Source organism: Paroedura picta, chromosome 2 (assembly GCF_049243985.1).
Source record: "Paroedura picta isolate Pp20150507F chromosome 2, Ppicta_v3.0, whole genome shotgun sequence".
In the NCBI taxonomy this organism is placed as follows: Eukaryota; Metazoa; Chordata; class Lepidosauria; order Squamata; family Gekkonidae; genus Paroedura; species Paroedura picta.
In genome coordinates, this window is record NC_135370.1 from 134696652 (window position 1) to 134717011 (window position 20360).

Sequence of the window (20360 nt, forward strand, 5' to 3'; positions counted from 1 at the left end):
AGGCTGTCTAGTCCAACCCCTGCGCAATTCAGGATCAGTTTAAACTAGCGTTTCTAGCAAGTGTTTGTCCAGCCGCTGCTTGAGGACTACAAGTGATGGGGAGATCACAACTTCCCTAAGCAGCCGATTCCACTGCTGAACGGCTCTTACTGTAAATCTCTCACCCTAATATCCAGCTGGTATTTTTCTGCCTGTAGTTTAAACCCATTATTATCCTCTGCTGCAACAGGAACAGCTTCCTGCTCTCCTCAAAGTGGCATACTAAACTACTTAAACAGACAAATCATGTCCCCCCCCCTCCAACCTCTTCTCCAGACCAAATGTTCCCAAGTCCCTCAGCCTTTCCTCATAGGGCTTGGTTTACAGCCCCCTAATCATCTTCAACTTCCTCCTCTGCGTGTGCTCCATTCTGTCCACAACCTTTTTGAAGTGAAGCCTCCAAAACTGCATTCAGTACTCCATGTGTGACCTGACTAATGTGATGTACAGTGGGACTATGACATCTTTTGATTTGGATGTTATGCCTTTGTTGATGCACCCCAAGACAGCATTAGCCTTTTTTGCTGCTGCATCAAGTTGACTGCTGATGCTTAACTTACAGTCCACCCACAACCCATGATCTTGTTCATGCACACACTACTACCCAGAAGTGGGTCCCCTGTCCAGTATGCATGCTTCTCATTTTGTTACTCAGAAACAGAACTCTGCCCTTATCCTTGTTAAACTGCATCTTATTCAGATTCACATTCACCCACTTTTCTAGTGTGTTCAGATCTCATTTAATTATATATCTTCTGGTGTGTTTGCTACTCCTCCCAATTTGTTTTCTATAAAATGTAATTATCAACAACTTAGAGCAGGGTTTCCATCCAATACCCCTCAATAGCATTGCAGCACGGGGATCTTCAAAATGGTGCCTGGGGAGAGCCCTCTCACTTTGTGCCTGCTGTTTCTGTCTCTGAGAGAAGAGGAAAGAAAAAGATTTTAATTTCTAAAAAAAAATTCTACCCTCATTTGGACAGGTTGACCTGCCCCTTTCCAAAGTGATGGAGACAATCATGGGCCTGAAGAGAGTCAGAAGGGGAGGGGCACTGGCCATTTAAACCTTTGCTGGCCAAGGCTCCTTTCACTGTGGCAGGGAGGTGTGGCTAGCTAACATCACTTCCTGGTACCTTGGAGCCTAAAAATATTTCAGCAATACTTCCACGGTCAAAAGGTTGAAAAAGACTGGCTTAGAGATATAACTGGTTCCTACCACTTACTATTTTTGAAGTATTTTTGAAGCATATAACAGTTCTAGATATGTGTCTCTTTAATGCATTACAAGTGGTTCTAATAAGTCTATATAGGAGGAATTCACTTTGGCTGTTATAGGAAAGTTTATGTTCATCTCCCTTTCAATCAGTCCAGCTGGATCCAGAATGTTTTTCCATGATTTGTGTTGTTTTTAACTTGGAAACTGCTCTAATTCAAACCTCCTCCTCTCTAAAGCATTTCTTTCTTCTTATGCCAGTTTAATTAAACTCATTATAGTGATGTCTCTCTCTTAATTTTATTTATTTTATTTAAATTGTGTTTGTTAACTGCTCTTTAAGTTGAACAAATTTTGGCGGGCGGGCATGGGGATGGAAAATGGCGAGGCACAATAGAATAACAATCCTTTGGTGCTTGCTAAGGTAGTGCCCTTTCCTAAACTGAGCAAGATGTTCCTAGAATCCTAGAGTTGGAAGCAAGCTCCTGGTTGCTAGTCCAACTCCCTGCAGGACATCACAGCTCTATCGTTCATCCAGTGTAACCAGCCACCCCCTTGAACCTTCACAGAATCAGCCTCTCCATCAGATGGCTATCCAGCCTCTGTTAAAAAATGTCCAAAGGTGGAGAACCCACCACCTCCCGAGGAAGCCTGTTCCACTGAGAAATCGCTCTAACTGTCAGGAACTTCTTCCAGATGTTTAGATGGAATTTCTTTTGCATTAATTTCATCCCATTGGTTCTGGTCTGGGGCAAGAGAGAACAACACTGCCCCACCCCCTACATGGCAGCCTTCTAAATACTTGAAGATGGTTATCAGATCTCCTCTCAGTTGTCTCCTCTCCAGGCTAAACAGACCAAGCTCCCCCAACATTTCCTCATACATCTTAGTCTTCAAACCCCTCACCATTTTTGTTGCCCTCCTCTGGACATGCTCCAGTTTGTCTACATCCCTCTTCAACTGGGATGCCAAAACTGAACACAGTTCTCCAAGTGAGGCTGAACCAGAGCAGAGTAAAGCAGTACCATCACCTCTTGTGATCTGGACACGATACTCTGTTTGATGCAGCCCAAAATCCCATTTGCCTTTTTAGCCACCGAGTCACACTGCTGACTTATGTTCAATGTATGGTCTACTAAGACTCCTAGATCCTTTTCATACATATTACTGCCAAGACAAGTCTCCCTCATTCTATATTATTGTATACTAGGAATAAAGCCCATTTTAAAGGGGAATAAAATGGGCGCGAGGGCAGGCGGGAGAAGGCTGCGCAGCCCCCCCCCCCCGGGTCTTCTCCCAGCCGCTGGAGTGGCCTTGGATGGACACTCGGGGGGCCCAATCAGGAGCCACTTCGTGGCTCCTGATTGGGCCCCCCAAGTTTTTATCCCGGACAGGGCCCGCCCTAACTCCTCCCCTTACTCTTTTATTCCTCCCGCTCCTCCGGAGCGGGGGGAGGGGTTTAAAGATAGTTTTCCTGCCTAAATGCAGAACTTTACATTTGTCTCTATTGAATTTCATTTCATTTAGTTTAGCCCACTTCTCGAGCCTATCAGGATCATCCTGTATTCTGATTCGGTCTTCTGTTGTGTTTGTTACCTCTCCCACTTTAGTATTATCTGCAAATTTAATAATAATCCTGAACTAATATTGATGTGAAAATAGGGATCAGCTGTGATGTTAGGTCCCCTTTTATGGAGGCAGGAGATATACAGAAAGAGGGTTGATATAGCTTAGTGCTCTTAGTAGTTGCCTTATATCTTGGTGCCTTGAATGCATGCGCGAACTTTCCCTTCTGTCATAGAGTAACATGATGCTGTTCCTCAGGCTCTTATCCCTACTCTAGCAGCAGGAGAAAGCACTGCTAGCTATGTTGCCCTCCCACATTACAGACCATTTCTGCAGTTAACATTATCACCACATTCGGTTCTGGATGCAGACCCCAAATTTGCCTCTGACATTTTACATTTGTGGTTTTCCCAGGCACTGTCCAGGGGTCCATTCATGGCTTGCATTTTGCACTTCCTTCAGGGGAATGGTTAGTCTCTCATCACAACTGCCTCGTGTCATTTAGTCTAACTCTGCAAAAGACCAGGATGGTATTGGTGGAATCCTGTGTGCTTGAGAGGATCCAGCCTAGTGAATAGTCAGTAAAAGCCTATTTATGCCTGAAAGAATTAAACCCATAACTATCTTAAACTTACGTGCCTTTGCTGGGCTTCTCTTTTGACTACCTGGAGACCTGTGGCGCCAACCTGTAAACAAATACATCTTCTGTGTTGTTTATGTACAGATCCTGCCTCAGTGATCTCATTATATTTGTGCACCACCCCACAGGACTGAACCCAAAGTCAATACACTCGCTATCTTAAGAAAACCTGGTAACTGAGCGGAAGGTTTATAGTTTGAAACTAACCTGATTCCTACAAATCATAGGAGGCTATGGCAGTTCCCTCATTTATAAAGAAAAGCCTATTACAGGCAGTTAAGCCCAGGTCCTTGCCATTAATTTTGGTTTCAGGGACTTCTGTTACTCTCTCAGTCGTATGGATAGCGCTGTAGGCCATGTGAAGAAACAGGTCTGCATAAAACCAGTGCCACTCTGTAGTATCAGACAGCTGTTTAGAATCTGTAATACTTCCAACTGATTGTATAAGATGCCAATGAGGTACTTTATTTAGTAACTAGTAAAAAAGCCCATTGTATTCCAAATACAATGGGCCCTAGCAGGGGGGTGGAGAGCGAGGGACTGGCGAGGGCAGGGTGAGGAAAGGTAGCTTACCGGGGAGAGGGCTGTAGCGACGTCGGGCAGCTCCTTCGCGGCGGGCAGCTCCTTTGCGGTGGGCAGCTCCTTCGGCGGGCGGCTCCCTGGCGCGGTCTTCTTGCCGGCGGCCATCTTCTTGTGCCGGCGATGCGTCTGTAGAGGCCGGGGGCTCCCTGGGCGGCGGCGGGCGCGGCCCGCGGGTGCGGCCGGCGGGCGCGGCCGGCGGGCGCGGCCCGATCCGCGGGCGCGGCCCGATCCGCGGGCGCGGCCCGATCCGCGGGCGCGGCCCGATCCGCGGGCGCGGCCCGATCCGCGGGCGCGGCCCGATCCGCGGGCGCGGCCCGCGGGCATGGCCCGCGGGCGCGGCCCGATGCGTGGGCGCGGCCCCCGCGGGGGCGGCCCCCACGGGCGCGGCCCCCACGGGCGCGGCCCGATGCCCTGCCGGTCCCCAGCCTAATAAAGGTTGGGGACCACTGGCTTAGAGGTTCTTAGAGGGCGGCTGGCTTGGAGCAACTGCGAGCTGCGCTACGCGCGGCTCGCAGTTGCTCCGGCAAGGAATCGGAGGGACCAATCGGCAGGCGCTTCGCGCCTGCCGATTGGTCCCTCCGATAGTCTGTCATGAGGAAGGGGCCAATCGGCACCCTTCCTCATCCCGGACACAGCCCGCCTTCCAAGGGCTTACTGTTTTATTTAGTCCGTGGCGCCCGCGGCGCCACGGGCGGTGTAAAGATTTTATGGCGGTACGCCAACAAATGTGTCAAGCACTACTATAATGATATCCTGTCTCTGCATCCTGGATAGGAAAGGATCATGCAGTGGAACCAGACAAGTTGCTGTTTATGATTTATTTGTTATTAAAGAGGCTGGATCAGCAGTAGCTTTGCACAGCAACCAATTGCACAACCGGGAAACAAGTATGTGTCTAAATGTTTCTTTCAAAGAGCAGAGAGGGCTGGGCACATGTGTCCTACTTGTCTTGGACCTTTCTTTTAAAAATACATTAAATGGGTCCTGTCCTGCTGGGGTTGCATTGCTGAAAAGTGTATGAAGTAAAATTAAACAAGCAGCAAACAACAAAAAAGAGGCACCTACAAAAATGGCATAGGCATACAGCAGAAACAGTGATGCTGTATTTGCTAAAGCACTTACTGGAAGAATCCAATAAGATGCCTGTCTTATTCATACTTAATAACTATTTCAATACTAACAGGTGCATTGTTCAGGGGCAGGTGGCTATAAAATATAGTATATCCAGTGAAGAAAAATATGATATCTGTGCAAAAGAGGCAGAACAACAACAAAAAAGCTTTGGGTTAATGGAATACGTATGTCATTTCTTGACTTAGTGGAGAAGTATCAATAAAGTTGGAAGTTTTCTTCTTCTAAAACAGGAAATTCTGGACTGTGCACCATAACTAGATTGCAACTGTGCATCCAATAGCTATTTTTGAACACTGAAAACATACCTTTCCTTTTTCTTTTTCCCCTCTCCAGTTGCTAGCCTGCCAAATGATTACAGATATAGCAGAGGTAGTACACTCATTGCTTTAGTGAAAATGTGTTGCATGTTCATAACAATATGAGGTTTCAAATTTCTCATTTAAATTGTTCATAGACATGAAGGGAAATTATGAGCCCTTACATTGGTATAGGAAGCTGGTCCCAAAAAGGGGTGGTTGCTTGCCCAGCTGAATATAGGTGGGTCTGAGCTATAGTAGCATATCCGATTATCTGGGAAGGGTGACCCCAGGGAAGATGATAGGGGCAAGAAAAGAGGTACAGATGGATAGGCGCAACTAAACTTGTTTTTTTAAAGAGGAGAGATTTTTTTTGTTTCTTTGAACAGTGCCACAGTATAATAGAGACCATGTGTCCTGCCATCCTGTTCCACTGGTGCCTGTGTATTTTGCTAGCAGAAGTCATCTTGAGCCCATGGGCACTGACAAAACAAAAATGGCCTTTTGTTATTATATTTCATAGCAGTGGTATTGTGCTTTTTTTTAAAGCTGAATTGCCCCATGTAGCTTATTAAGAGAGCATAATGTGGACATAATGATCTTTTAAGCATAATTTTCTCATCTGTCTTTTCTTTAAGGTGCTTTCCTTGTTTTTGTTTAAACCATCTAAAACAACAATGGGTATCCTTTGCTCCCAGGCCCTGTTGCGCTACTCACTACATTACTCATTACATTCATGGTGTTATGAGGGAGTGTTTCAGAGGGGGAAAGGGAGTTCTTACATGTTTCTGGTGGCCCAGCCTCAACTGAAAGCCTGAAGGAGGCACTCCATTTTGCTGCTCTGTGGAACTCAGTGACCTCTGACAGGGCCTGCATTTCCTCTGGAACTCAGTCCACCATTTGGAAGCCAGGACCGAAAAGGCCCTGGCCCTGGTCATGGCCAGCTGAACCTCTCTTTGACAAGGAACCACCGGCCTGTTGGAACCAGCAGAGCATAACTCTTGTTGGGGAAAATATTTGGAGAGGTGGTCCCTCATGTACACCAGGTTCAGACTGCAGATGGCCTTAAAGGACAAAAACAGAATGTTGAACCTAATCCATTATTCCACTGGGATCCAATGCAGCTGTGTAAGCAAATGGTGTATATGAGACCCCCATAGTGTTCTAGTGAGGACTCTGGCAGCTGCATTTTGTCCAGAGTAGGAACAAGGGAAGGCCCACAGAAGGAGGTACAGAAGTCTAATCTGGAGGTGACAGTTGCATGGATAATTGTGGCTGAGTGATCTGGGGCCAGGACGCTAGTAGCCTTACCTGGCAGAAGTGAAAGAACACATGCTGAGCTACTTTGGTGATGGGCTTCTGTGGATAGGGAGGCATCAGGTATCACCTCCAGATTCCTGGTTGCCTGCACAGCAGTGAGCCTCAGACCATCCAGGCTGAGTAAGTGTGCTGCCTCCACTGGTCCCTACTCAGCCACATGGCATCCATCTTTGAAGGATTCAGCTTCAGGCAACTTTGCTTTAAACAATCAGCCACAGGTTCTAGACAGGTTATTCTGGGCGGGGGGGGGGGGGGTGGAGTCCAGTTGGTGGCTCATCAGGAGGTAGAGCTGGCTGTGATCTGCATATTGATGATACCCAAGCCCAAACCTCCAGACCAGCTGGGCAAGAGGGTGCATGAAGATGTTGAATAATGCCCCATGTGGAACTCTGCATTAGAGCATCCAGCAATGGGATTTGTTGTTGTTGTTAGGTGTGAAGTCGTGTCCACCCCATCGCGACCCCATGGACAATGATCCTCCAGGCCTTCCTGTCCTCTACCATTCCACAGAGTCCATTTAAATTTGAACCAACTGCTGGCATATTGAGTGTAGCACTATTACTGCATAGTCTTTTAAGATTTTGAATAGTTCAACTGGAATGCTGTCACCTCCACTAGCTTTATGGTTGCTCAGACTTCCTAAGGCCCATTTGACTTCACATTCCAGGATGTCTGGATCCAGGTCAGTGACTACCTCCTCGTGGTTATCAGGGATGTTAAGTTCGCTCTTGTATAGTTCCTCTGTATAATTTTGCCACCTTTTTGAAATCTCTTCTTTTAAAATCTTTTTTTAAACCCAATGGACAGTACCAAAAGGCAATGGGATTGGTTCTCCCCAACTGCAACCTTCTGTCCCTGACACCAGATAAAGGAAACTAGCCACCATAGTTCTGTCCCCCATATTCCAGCATCAGTGAGGCAGTGAGTTAAAAGTTTGTGGTCTACAACATCAAATACTGCCTTGAGCTCTAGAATCACAAGCAGCATCGATCTGCCTTGGTCCAGCTGCCTCCAAAGGTTGTCCATCAGGATGATCAGCACTGTACCTACCCCATGGCCAGGCCAGAAGCTGGACTGAAAGGGATCCAGGATTGAAACTTCTACGTACACCAGGAGTTGGTCCACGGATTAAACTGCAGAGTATTCAGAAGTATGCTTTATGTCATAAATATGTGGCTTTAATTAAAATCTGGATGGCTTTATTTTGGCAGTCTAAAAAAAGACATTCAGTCTCTTATGTTCAGCTAGACATAACCTTTGATTGTTCATATTTGCCAAATATTAACTCAGTTGCTTTAGGCTCAGGATGTAATGATGTCATAGCAGTGAGAAGGGTGGATATTAAGAAGCTGAATATTGTAGAAACTTTCCTTTACATGATGAATAGTTCTTTTATTTTCTTTTAGCATTGACCCTTGTTCCCTTTTCTAGTCCTGATAATGGAACAAAAAAAATTCTATTTCTCAGGCTGTGCATTCAGTTTTAAATAGTGGGTGGTTTGCACAGAGATTATGGAACAGAAATTGAAAAAGTGCAAGGAAGGTTATTGGAGTTCAGAGAAAAGTTGTGGCTAGTGTGTTATTTGCTTTTCTGTAAAGGTTGACCAGCAATTTAATGAAATGTACAATAGCAATTCTTGTATGAAGGTGTTAGATATGACATTTATACCGTGGCAAGTTATAGGCTATTTCCCATGTTTCAAAATTCCTTCATTTTATGTATGTATGTATGTATGTATGTATTTATGTATGTATGTATGTATGTATGTATGTATTTATTTATTTATTTAAGATTTTTATACCGCCGTTCCATATGGCTCTAGGCGGTTTACACATACCATCATATAGCACGTAACATGATTACATAGATCACTGCAACAAATATGACAAATATTTGTATAACAATATATAACAAATTGCGAGCTTAAATGGACTCTGGGGAATGGACTCCAATGGACTACGGGGAATGGTAGAGGACACGAAGGCCTGGAGGATCATTGTCCATGGGGTCACGATGGATCAGACATGACTTTGCACCTAACAACAACAACAACAGTATAACAAATATAACAAACAACAAATATAACAATCATAACATGTCAACCAGAACAATATTTAACAGGAACAGGAACATTGACACAGCTTTGGGTTGGTCAGATTCTTCAGTCATGGGAGGGGGTGTCTGGGAGGAACAGTGGGTGTTTGGGGGCTAGTCGGCCTCAATCAAATGCCTGGTGGAAGAGATCCCTTTTACAGGCCCTGCAAAATTGTGAGAGTTTGGATAGGGCCCTGATCTCTTCAGGGAGCTTGTTCCTCCAGGTGGGAGCCAGGACTGAGAAGGCTCTGGCCCTTGTTGAGATCTGACATGCTTCTCTGGGGGCAGGGATCCACAGGCAGTTGGAGGTGGCAGAGTGTCAGGCTCTTTTGGGGGTATAGGCAGAGAGGCAGTCTCTCAGATACACTGGGCCCAGACTGTGTATGGCCTTAAAGGTGAATACCAAAACCTTAAGCTTAATCTGGAATTCAATTGGGAGCTACCCAAGTTGTTGTGGTATAGGCCGGATATGGGATCTCTATGGTATATTAGTGAGAATCCTGGCTGTGGTTTTCTGCACCAGTTGTAGTTTCCAGATCAAGGATGAGGGCAGAGCGAGTTGCAGAAGTCCAGTCTAGAGGTGACCATCGCATGGATCACTGTGGCTAGGTGTTCCGGGGCCAAGTAGGGCACTAGTAGCTTGGCTTGGAAGAGGTGGTGCACTCAAGGCTGATCTCCTCTGAAAGCTGGTCTACCTTTGTGCCCTGGGATTCCATTGTAAGAGGAGCATCCAGGATCACACCCAGGTTCCTGGTGGAGTGAGCCATTATGAGCTGCACTCCATCCAGGGTGGGCAGGTGCGCTTCCTCCCATGGTCCCTTCCTGCCCAGCTACAACACCTCCATATTTGCAGGGTTGTGCTTCAAATGACTCTTCTTGAGCCATTTCGTCACTGCTTTCAGAGAGCTGGCTAATGCTTTTGGGGGAGAGTCATGAAAGACACTTTATGTAAGAATTTAAATTTTTACCTCTAGCACTCTTATTCTGCCCTTACTCCAAAGAGCTCAGATGAGTTAACAACATTCCAGTGCTCTGTTTTATCCTCAAAAGATGTAAAGAGGGTCAGGGACTGGTATTGGAACACCTAGCCTGCAATTAGAATCATAGAATAATAGAGCTGGAAGGGACCTCTAGGGTGATCTATTCCACCCCCCGGCACAATGCAAGAATTCACAACTATCTGCCTACCCACAGTGACCCAATATCATGCCCAAGTGATCCCCCACACATACAAAAAATCTCCAGAATCCAGCCTGGCCTGGAGGAAATTCACCTACCATCCCCACTCTAGTGATTAGCAGTTCCCTGAGTATGCAATGAAGGGCCACATGATACAAACACTGGCACATCCCTTCCTGCCTACCCACTCACAATCCACCTAAATTCATAAAATAAATTATTTCTCTTGATGACGGTTGAACTTTCTAGCAATTAATGATGTCATATGTGACAAAAAGGGTATTTTACCAGTTCAGTTTCCATGGCCCCTCATAAATCCTTTGGGCTCTCCTCACATTTTTCAGTCACTGCCCCCCTTCAAATGTACCAAGATCCCCCAAGGAGGTCATATGGCTCCTGTTGAGAATGGCTGCCATAGGGTGACTCATCTTCATAGATCTGTTTCTCCTCCCATAGCTCAGTATAACATGCATTTGAAATGGAACCACAGTCTTTACTATTCTATGCATATTCAAATGACATGGATTTACCATATTTTTTCTCTTAGAGACTAGACAAATGTCACTTTCTTGCTAAATTGTTTTGCAGCACCTTCAAAACGATTGAATTTTTTGTGATATAAATTGTTGTGTGTCAGAACAGATTAAAAAGTTTACATAGCAATAATTTCACTGGTCTTTAAGGCATCACAAGGTTCTTTGTTGTTTTGACTGTAGCACACTAACATGACTCCTGCTCTGGAGTTTTGCCTTTCTTGCTGAAAGCCTATTTCGTATATTTCAGTCAGTCAGTCAGTCAGTAACCTTTTATTGGCATAAACTATTTTGTATATTTGGAGTTGGAAACTAATTTTCCAGCACTGCAAATTAGATGGTAACCATGGAAGTTTACCTCTTTTCTCAGTAATTTATAGCACAATTCTTTTACTTGAACCCAGCTGGTACTGATTTCCTATACATGCTCCTTAGCCCAACAATCGCTACCACTATTTTCTGTTGATGGTATCCTGTAAGGTGTCTAACACAGACTAATCTGGAAGGGCTGTTTTGTGTATGAAGGCCTCCCTTCAGGGGAGGGGGATTGGTCTAGATGGTCTTCCTTTCTTTTTCAGCTCTACAATTCAGTGATTCTATTATTTGTTTTTGTTAGGAGTCTCTGGCTTATGCAAATAGAGAGCTGGAATCTGTTCCAGGTGAAAAGGTTTTAAGACAAACTAAAGAAGAGCGTAATCAACAAAACCGACTCAAAGAGATTGATCAGCAGCTGAAAAACCTGGAGAGGACTGTAAGTCTAAGAAATATTATTTAAAAGGAGAAATGCCTGCATGTTCTGATTATAATTTGAAAAAAAATGCTTTAAAATGTCCATTTGTTTCAGAAGATTAAAAATGCAGATGCTTCTTAGCCATGACTGTGGTATTAAGCTAAAAAAACTACTTTCAAACTGCTTATACATATTTGTGGGATTTCATGTAGCTTGCATTGTGTTCTCACCAGGGATATATGTGTGTGGTCTTTATATGTATATCAATCCAAATGTTGGATCCAGGGAGATTTATTTACAGTAATATTTTGAGAAATAGAGCAAAGATTTAGAGAAATAATGAGAAAAAGGGAATAATTCCATTTCTGTCGGCTACAGAAATAAACAGAAAAGCAAAGGAGGAAGGCAGATTTTAAAATGCAGTGAAATAAAATCACAGTCACACAAGCTGGGGAATGCATTGGAAAGCAATGTAAATAATTTCTACCTGTGTCCACAGAGAACCCATACATGGGTATATGTATTGGGTGCCTGAAAAAAGAGAAGAGGAATCAGAGAAGAGGAGTGGTTGTGGATTGGGGAGAGTCTGAAGCAGTGAGTGGAAGGGGGAAAGGATGGAAAGCTTCAGGTAGAGCAGCCTTTCTCAACTTTTTTGCCATTGAGAAACCCCTGAAATACCCAGAAGTGACATGATAGTGCAGAATGTGGTTGGGATGCATAGCTGTGTTCACACCCACCTGGGGCCTCTCTTCCCATCTCCTCCAGGCCCATCATTGGTCATTGGGAGGGGGAGAGTCAACATGATCATATATGGCCATATCACCTGTTGAATGTTTAACAAATTTAGAAAATATATTTAAAAATTAACTCCCCTCCATTCAGGAAAGCCTTCCAGGGCCATCAAGAAACTCCAGGGTTTCATGAACCCCTGGTCGAGAAAGCCTGGGTTTGAGTTTTGAAACTTAGCCAAGTAAGGCAGGGAGGAGGGGGAGAGAAGCAGTGTGGTAGCAGTTATGGGGAGGGGAAATGGAGCAGTAGCAGTCTTAGTGATTGTGGGGAAAAGGAAAGGACACCCTCTACACCCTTTTATTCCCACCCAGTGTACTCCGAACATGAATAAACTACACCATTTTCACAATGCATGGCCCTTCAAAAATGCCCCACATATTTGTATTTTGGTTTTATTCTATTTTCTAATAGTCACCAAAACTATACAGAAAATATAGAGCTATTTAGTATAAAAATAATATTCAGTATGAATGTAGTGATTCTATATTAATTGATCAACTAGATGAGCATGTACTATTTGGGATTGAAAAACAACATTAGTTGTAGGAATGTTGCTAGAAGAGCTGGGTTTTTTGAAGAGCCCATCTGGGAATAGTGGCCAACATCAACAAACATCCTGATAATTGATTTCAATTGCTTGCCTGTCAATAACTGACTTTTGTGTAATGAGAAAAGCTATGGGCAGCCTATGAAAGCTTATCCTTATCCTTGGTTCCTCTATATATTTGTGAAACAGCCTGGGGGGGTGGAACGTGTCCAAGTTGGAATAGGGCCAATCAGAGTGCAGCCAGCAACACTGGCTGCACCCTGATTGGCCCTGCCCCTACAGCTCCCACCCATCCTCTCTCAGCCATGCCAGAGACAGAGAGACACACAGAGCCCTGCCAGACTGAACACGAACCCTCATTCCTTCCTATCACTCCTGCTGTGAGGGAGGCAGCGAGAGACACAGAAAGAGCTGCCCCAAGCTGCTGACCAGCCCTGCTTCCCTCCTAAGAACAAGCCCTAATTACCTGCTATGTTTCCTGCTGCGAGGCACACGGAGAGACACGCAGCCAGAGGGAGAGAGACATACGCACACACACAGATCTGCACTTCCCGGTGTCTCCTGGGTCCTAGCGCCTATTGCATTACTGATTGCAATGGGCTTTCTTGCTAGTTTTTAAATAAGTCTTGAGGTCTTATGTCATGAAGTTTGTGCTTTTAGTATAAAAAATGAGCATGGATCTCCAGTATTTTATGCATAACTCAGTAATTATTCCGGTAATAAGAATGACATTGGTAGAAAGTAGTTTGTTGGCATTGTAGCTTCCATTTAATAAGTGGGTAGGCAAGCTGCTAAAGAAAACAAATACAGACTGTGATTTGTTTCTGCCACTGACCTTTGCTCCCTTTTCCCCCTTTCCTCACTGAACCTTGTTATTTATGGGCATACAAATCTGGGCAGGGATCTGCAGTTTGGGAATATAGTCTACAATAAGTGATGTATGGACTTTGGAATGTATGACTACTGATTCATTAAAATACAATGAATTCCAACCGGTCAGTTCTGAAGAATTACGACAAAACAGTTATTGGAAACTGCAGTGGCATACAGTCCACCTTTTTCTGCCCTCCTTCCACATACCAGACATTTTTCTTGACTTAGGAGGGTATACAGATAACCTTATTAGGTAGAACCTATTATTCACTTAAATAGTAGATTATAAGCAGCCTCTTCCTGTGTATAAATGTCAGACAGTTTTACATTTATTTGTAGTAAGAGAGCTGCTGTTGTACTTTCCCAAAAGACTAATTAAGGTATTGAGACAAGTGACCAAGTTAGAGGGTCAGTTCCAGAATGGTATCCTTGTTGTAGTTACATAAAATAAGTTCCGTAGCATCTTGTTATAGCAAAATAAAAATTCAGTATCAAAATAAAAGAAGTTCCATGGCATCTTAATAATAAGACTCTATGCAAGCCTTCCCTTGGCTTTGACCCAGAAGTTACAGCTGGTGTAGAATGTGGCTACCAGGGTCCTCACCGGAACATCTTGGAGGGCCCACATTCAGCCAGTGCTGCAGCAGCTGCTTTGGTTACTGGTGGAGTTCCAGATCAGGTTCAATGTTTTGGTATTGACCTTCAAGGCCCTTTGATGTCTGGGCCCTACATACTGAGGGACCACCTATATCCTTATCCCCCCCCCCCCCGAGCTCTCTGCTCTGCGGGTACTAATAGGCTGGTTCCTGGCTGATGTGAAGTATGCCTAGCCTCAGCCAGGGCCAGGGCTTTCTTGGTTCTGTTTGCTTCCTGGTGAAATTAGCTCCTGGACGAGCTGAGGGCCCTACTGGATCTGTCTCAGTTCCTCAGGGCCTGTAAATCAAAGGCCCATCAGAGGTATTCCTATCTCATGTGCAGCATTTGAGTCAGTTAGCATGTTTCTCAGATGAACCATAAAAGACCACACCAATTGCCCATGCGTCGTCTACTACATGGATGACTTTCTATTCACTGGCCTCACGAGTATCACAGGTAGTGTGAACTGCCTATTTGCCTTTCAGGCCCTTTCATCAGAATTGGGCATTCACTTGGTCCAAGAAAAAAACTGAGGGCCAATTCACTCAACTAAATTACCTGGGTATTTTGCTGAATTCACATCTCATCTTTCTGATGACAAACATGTTTTGCTTCAATCCTTATTGACACAGATTGTTTCCTGCAGGATATCCTTAAGGAAATCCAGGGTCTTTTAGGCCACCTTGATTTGACTTGCAGGATAGTATCCCTGGGGTGCACCTCTTGCACTCGTCTCAACAAGTCCACTTTGGTGGGGTTATTGCACCCTACCATAACATTGTGAGGCAAGAAGGAGGACCTGATGGTTTGGCTCAGATTTTTAGTAAAATTCAATAGGATTTATGTTTGGAAGTCCCTCTTATCTCCTGGGAACCCCTTTCAGGTCTCCCGCTAGCACTCTCAGTTTTGAGATCTATGTTTCTGGAAGGTGGTGCTCCCGGATGTGGAAAATATATTTGGCCAGCATCAACATCCTTAGGGATCCAATATGCTTTGGGTTTTTTTTTTTTCCTATCATGGCTGCTATCATCATCTGGAAAAACATCTTTTTAGACAAGCATGTTATTTTTCTGGTGTGAAAACCAGGTGGTCATCTGGGTGATTGCCAGTTGTCTCAGTCTGAGCGCATACAGTGGTTGGTTCACAATTTTGTCCTGCCTTTTAGCTAATATCTCTTTTTCAGCCCAGTATATTTCAGGCGCAAATAATGACATCACAGACATCTTACCCCAGTTTCAGGAAGAGGAATTTAAGATTCTGCCCTTCAATGTGAACCTGCACACAAGTTCTTTCCTGGAGGAGTTGTGGAATTTTGGCAGCATGTGATCATACAGGGAATTTTCAGGTCTATTGCCCCTTCTACCAGATGTCATTTCTGCATTCCTAGCCTTTTCTATGTCCATCAGCGGTGACATCTAAGGCCTTGGTGCTCTGTTACTTTTTTATTTATTTGTTGGATTGGATTGGATTTCTGGGCCACTTCTCTCCATCTTTCACAGTGAGCTGTTAGTGGCCCCTGGGCAGGCCTTTGCATTGAAGGATTGATCTATCCAGGGCAATGAGCTTCATATCAGATTATGTCTATCTAAATTTATCTAAGAGTGAGCAATGGGGTAGGGGATTACAGGTCTGCCTTTGGTCAGCCCCTGCAGACCTCCCTTGCCCAGTTCATTGCCTCTGGTCTAGGTATCTTTTTTGTTCATACAGATAGATTATTTCTTTCTATATTCCAGTTTGCGAGCATTCTGCACACTTGCATGGTGCCACTAGGGCTTCCCCCTGAGGCCTATGATATGCACTCTTTCCATATTGGGGCCTCCATGGAGGCATCTTGTTTGGATCTCCCCGGAGGCAGGATTAAGGCCATTGGTTGCAGTCCTCTACGTACAGATCATATATTCATCCTTATCTTTTTCAGGTAATTAACCTTTCCTCTTTACAGTCCTGTTAGGTTACCTAAGTCTGTCTGGATCTTCAGCTACAGCATCATCTTCTGGTCAGGAAGCTATGTGGCTTTATCTGGTTGGAACCACCCACTTGTGAGCTGATGTAGCATAATGGCTAAGTGAATAAGCTATGAACTGAAGAGCCTGTGTTTCAAGTTCTTACCTTTGTTATAAGCTTACTATGTAGCCTGATGTAATTCATGCTTATTTGCAGCATAGGAATAATGGTATTGCCTATAGGGCTTTTGTTATCACAATAAAATGTGTGTGGATTGTTTTGAACAATGCATGTGAAGCATCAGTTCGGTTATAAATCTTTTGCCACTCAAAAATAACCTTTAGGAATAAAATAAAATCCCATGGGTTAAAATACATATACAGGGGAGGGTGGTATATAAATATAATAAATAAAAGATGTAATTCCTTTACATTCTCCAAAAGAAATGTCTGGGGACATATTTTCCCAGTCTATCTATATCTCCTCCTGGGGTTCAGTCTGATGGCTATGCATTTTCTCTTCTCTTGATACTGCAGCAGCTACTTTGCACATTCTTTCGCTGTTCAGTTCCTTGGAAACAGTTGATCCGAGCTTTATTTAGCAAAACGCATTGTCTTTAAACCCCCCTCTCCCCGACAACTGTTATTCCATTCCCTAAAGGGCAGTAGCAGAGCACTGTGGAAAGAACAGTAAATGTAGAGATGTTGAAAATGTTGAGAATCTACTTCGATTAGTTCTTTTTTTCTTTAGTTCGTTTTCGGCATATCATCAGCCCAAAAGTTGTGTATTATTTGTGTGAACTTTTATCCCCATTATATGTAGCTCTAAACTAAATTGGATCTACCAATGTAGAATTTGTTGTTTATAATATTTCTAAATTCTTCTGAAATATCTCTGCTTAAGACATACATACATGCAGCTCACTGTGCCAGCTGGATGCAGAAAGAGCAAAGCACAAAAGTAGGGGGTTTCCTGGATCCCTTCTATCAAGCATGATGCTCAGTTCTCACAGGTCATACATATACGTCAGCTGTATCCCATCAGAAGCAAGAGTTAGCAATGCAGAAAGTAAGACAAACCACAAGCAATAGATCAAATGGTCTAAAATATGAGGTAATGGAATTCAGGATACAAGTAATATTCTGTAAACCACTAACAACCCCATAATACAAAGAGGGAAAGCTTGCAAGGTAGATTTGTCCATGACTATTGAAGAATACATGGCAAAGAGACCGGCATATTTATTGGGCAACATCCTCTGAGTAATATAGTTTAGATAATATTTATTAATTATATTTATTGACCGCCACTCTCAGTCAATAACTACACCCCAAGAAGAAATAGGACATAATAAGGGTGGTTTTTTTTTTGCATATAATACAAGTCTCCTCTCTTGCTCTTATGCATATTGTTTGTGTGTCATCATATAGTCATATATGTATAATGCATAGCATTAACCTCACACAGACAGGGCACTCAGAACAGAAGACACTTCACCTCCCTGCAACTGTTACCACCAGGAGGTCACAACTGTCCCCATGCTCAAAGCAGTACTTCTGCTCTCTTTCAGCCACTTGTGCTGATAGAAGTTCCCAGCCTGGTTTATGCTCTAAGGCTAGGCTACCACTACTGCTGGCCCTAGTCATCCCTGTCTCAGGCAGAGACAGAAAGCTGTGCCACTCCTAAGATCCAGAAGAGGGAGAGAGGAGGTAAGGCACAACAACCATTTGCAGTTTCATTTACATTTGTGAATATTGGTTTCTTATCCACCACATCACACAGCCAACTTCACTCCCCCCCCATCCCACCACTATATGCAAACATTCTTTAAAACAACGGTCACAGTCAAAAAAGATCATTGTTATTCCTTGTGTCACTAGCTATCAGCAAAGACATTTTGTGCTGATATTTTGAGTTGTGTTGGTTGTTCTTCATATAGACCCAAGGAAGACTCTATGCAAGATGCTCTTTTAACTATGAAAGTAGTTCCATGAGCCCAAACAAATTTTATGCTTGTCCCCCCCTCCCAGCAGACTCCCATCCATGCATCTATCAAGCTGCTTATGAAAGTGTGCAGTGCACCTGAGAATAAGGGCAGCTGCCTGGTGCTGGAGGCATGCTGAAGCAGTAGCAGACTGCAGTAGAACAGTCACACTAATAAGGAAAAAACTGCAACATAAAGCTGCACCATTAGAATTCCTTCATTTTTTTAATGCAGGGAAAGTGGTAGAAGATTTATCAGAGGACTTCCCGGTTCTATAAACACTTTCAGATATAAATTTCTTCAGTGACAAGTCTGAATGAAAAATAGTAAGCTTAAGTAACAAAGTACCAAAGATAATGTATCCTAGTATAATGTGCAATAATAAGTAAATAAATTAAACCTACATACATTCTTTTTATAATAGCTTTCAAAAGGAGCTATAATCCTAGTACTAATTATTCTGTCCTGTATAACAATAAAGAGACATTCAATTGAAGCTAAATGCAATAAAGTCAAGCATACAAAGGAAAGTACATGGAGAAATAAGTTAGATACCTTGGCAAAAATGCTAAACAAAAATATGAAAGGCTGTGAAACAAAAATATGAAAGGCAAAAGCCTACTTTTTCTAAAGCTCTTCAACATATAGTCCCATCAAAGGTTCATTTATAGTAGTTTTAAAACAATCATGAACTGGATTTTTTTATTTTTATTTTTTTTTATTTCTTAGATTTTTATACCGCCCTCCCATATGGCTCAGGGTGGTTTACATATAAATTATATTATAAATAAATGAATGAATAAATATAACATCATGGGGAAGTACATGGAATGACCTAAACATATAACATAGTCAGAAATAACATCAACAATAATCCAATAGTGGTTTTAAATTGACATATTTTCAGTGGTTTTGATCAACAATAATATAACAGAAATGATAACTTAGATAGAAAACCCCAGAGAGGTCAGACTGGTTTAGGCCACAGAGGAGGTGTCTAAGGGGGGGACCTGTGGAATTTATTGGGTTGGTTGGTCTCAGGCAAATGCCTGGTAGAGGAGCTCCCTTTTGCAGGCCCTGCGAAATTTTGGGAGTTCAGGAAGGGCACGGATCTCTTCAGTGAGTTCATTCCACCAGGTGGGGGCCAGGACAGAAAAAGATCTGGCCCTTGTTGAGATGTGCTTCTTTGGGACCAAGGATCATCAACCAGTTGGCATTGGTAGAGTGTAATGCTCTTTAGGGGATATAAGCAGAGAGACGGTCTCTCAGGTACACTGGGTCCAGACCACATATGGCCTTAAAGGTAAGAACCAAAACTTTAAGCCTGATCCAGAATTCAGTTGGGAGCCAGCTGAGTTGTTGAAGTATAGGCCGCATATAGGATCTCCATGGTGTATTGGTGAGAATCCTGGCTGCAGTGTTCTGAACCAATTGTAGTTTTTGGATCAAGGTAAGAATAAGCCTCCGTAGAACGAGTTGCAGAAGTCCAGTCTAGAGGGAACCGTCACATGGATCACTGTGGCTAGGTGTTCTGGTGCCAAGTAGGGCGCTAGTAGCTAGGCTTGGGGTAGAAGGTAGAATGCCTGCCATGCTGCTCTCATGACCTGTGCCTCCATAGAGAGGGAGGCGTCGAGGATCACCCCCCAAGTTTCTGGCAGAGTGGGCTATTGCTAGACACTCTCCGTTCAGGTTGGGTAAGCGCACTTCCTCGCTTGGTCCCTCCCTACCCAGCCACAGGACTTCCATCTTTGAAGGGTTGAGCTTCAGATGACTCTGCTTGAGCCACATCATTATTGCTTCCAGGCATCTGGCTAAGGGGTTTTTTTTGGGGGGGGGGAATCAGGGCGGTCATCCATCAGGAGGAAGAGCTGGGTGTATTGTGCATATTGATGGAAACCCAGCCCAAGCTTCCACACCAGCTAAGCAAGAGGGCACATGAAGGTGTTAAATAAAATAGGAGAAAGGACTGCTTCCTGTAAGACTCCACATATGAGCTGATGATGGTTGGATACTCTCTCTACTATTGCTACCGTCTCTCTGCAACCCAAGAGGGTATATCACATATAATCAAAGTCATCATAAATGTATGACTAAGTTTTTGAAGATTCAACTTGTTTCAGAAATGTACTTTAGTGAAATAATGATATTTTTATCTTTGTCATGTATTAAATTCAAAGAATCCCCTTAAACATGTCTTTATAATTCAACTCATATCTAATTAGATCTGTGCACAAAAATAGTGTGAGGTCAGAGTTAAGATT

At 43.6% G+C, this 20360-nt stretch overlaps 1 protein-coding gene and 2 long non-coding RNA genes across 9 annotated transcripts in view; 1 reads left to right on the forward strand and 2 right to left on the reverse strand.

The window, feature by feature from the left end:
- The window catches only part of LOC143830430 (uncharacterized), an 88570-nt gene that overhangs the window by 57449 nt on the left and 10761 nt on the right, over positions 1-20360 (reverse strand). The window lies entirely within an intron of this gene.
- Positions 1-20360, forward strand: part of FSIP1 (fibrous sheath interacting protein 1) — a 100526-nt gene that overhangs the window by 28020 nt on the left and 52146 nt on the right. For all 7 annotated transcript variants that reach the window (XR_013228444.1, XM_077322937.1, XM_077322931.1 and 4 more), the window contains one exon: positions 11213-11347. Coding sequence is in view for 6 of the 7 variants with exons in the window: in XM_077322937.1 (XP_077179052.1) it covers positions 11213-11347 (135 nt within the window). In the remaining variant the exon portion in view is untranslated. The remainder of the gene's footprint in view (positions 1-11212; positions 11348-20360) is intronic.
- Positions 8653-13174, reverse strand: LOC143830432 (uncharacterized). The gene is made up of 3 exons (XR_013228449.1): positions 13129-13174; positions 9853-9973; positions 8653-8826 (listed from the first exon to the last, which is right to left on the reverse strand). It is a non-coding gene; the product is annotated as an uncharacterized LOC143830432 (long non-coding RNA).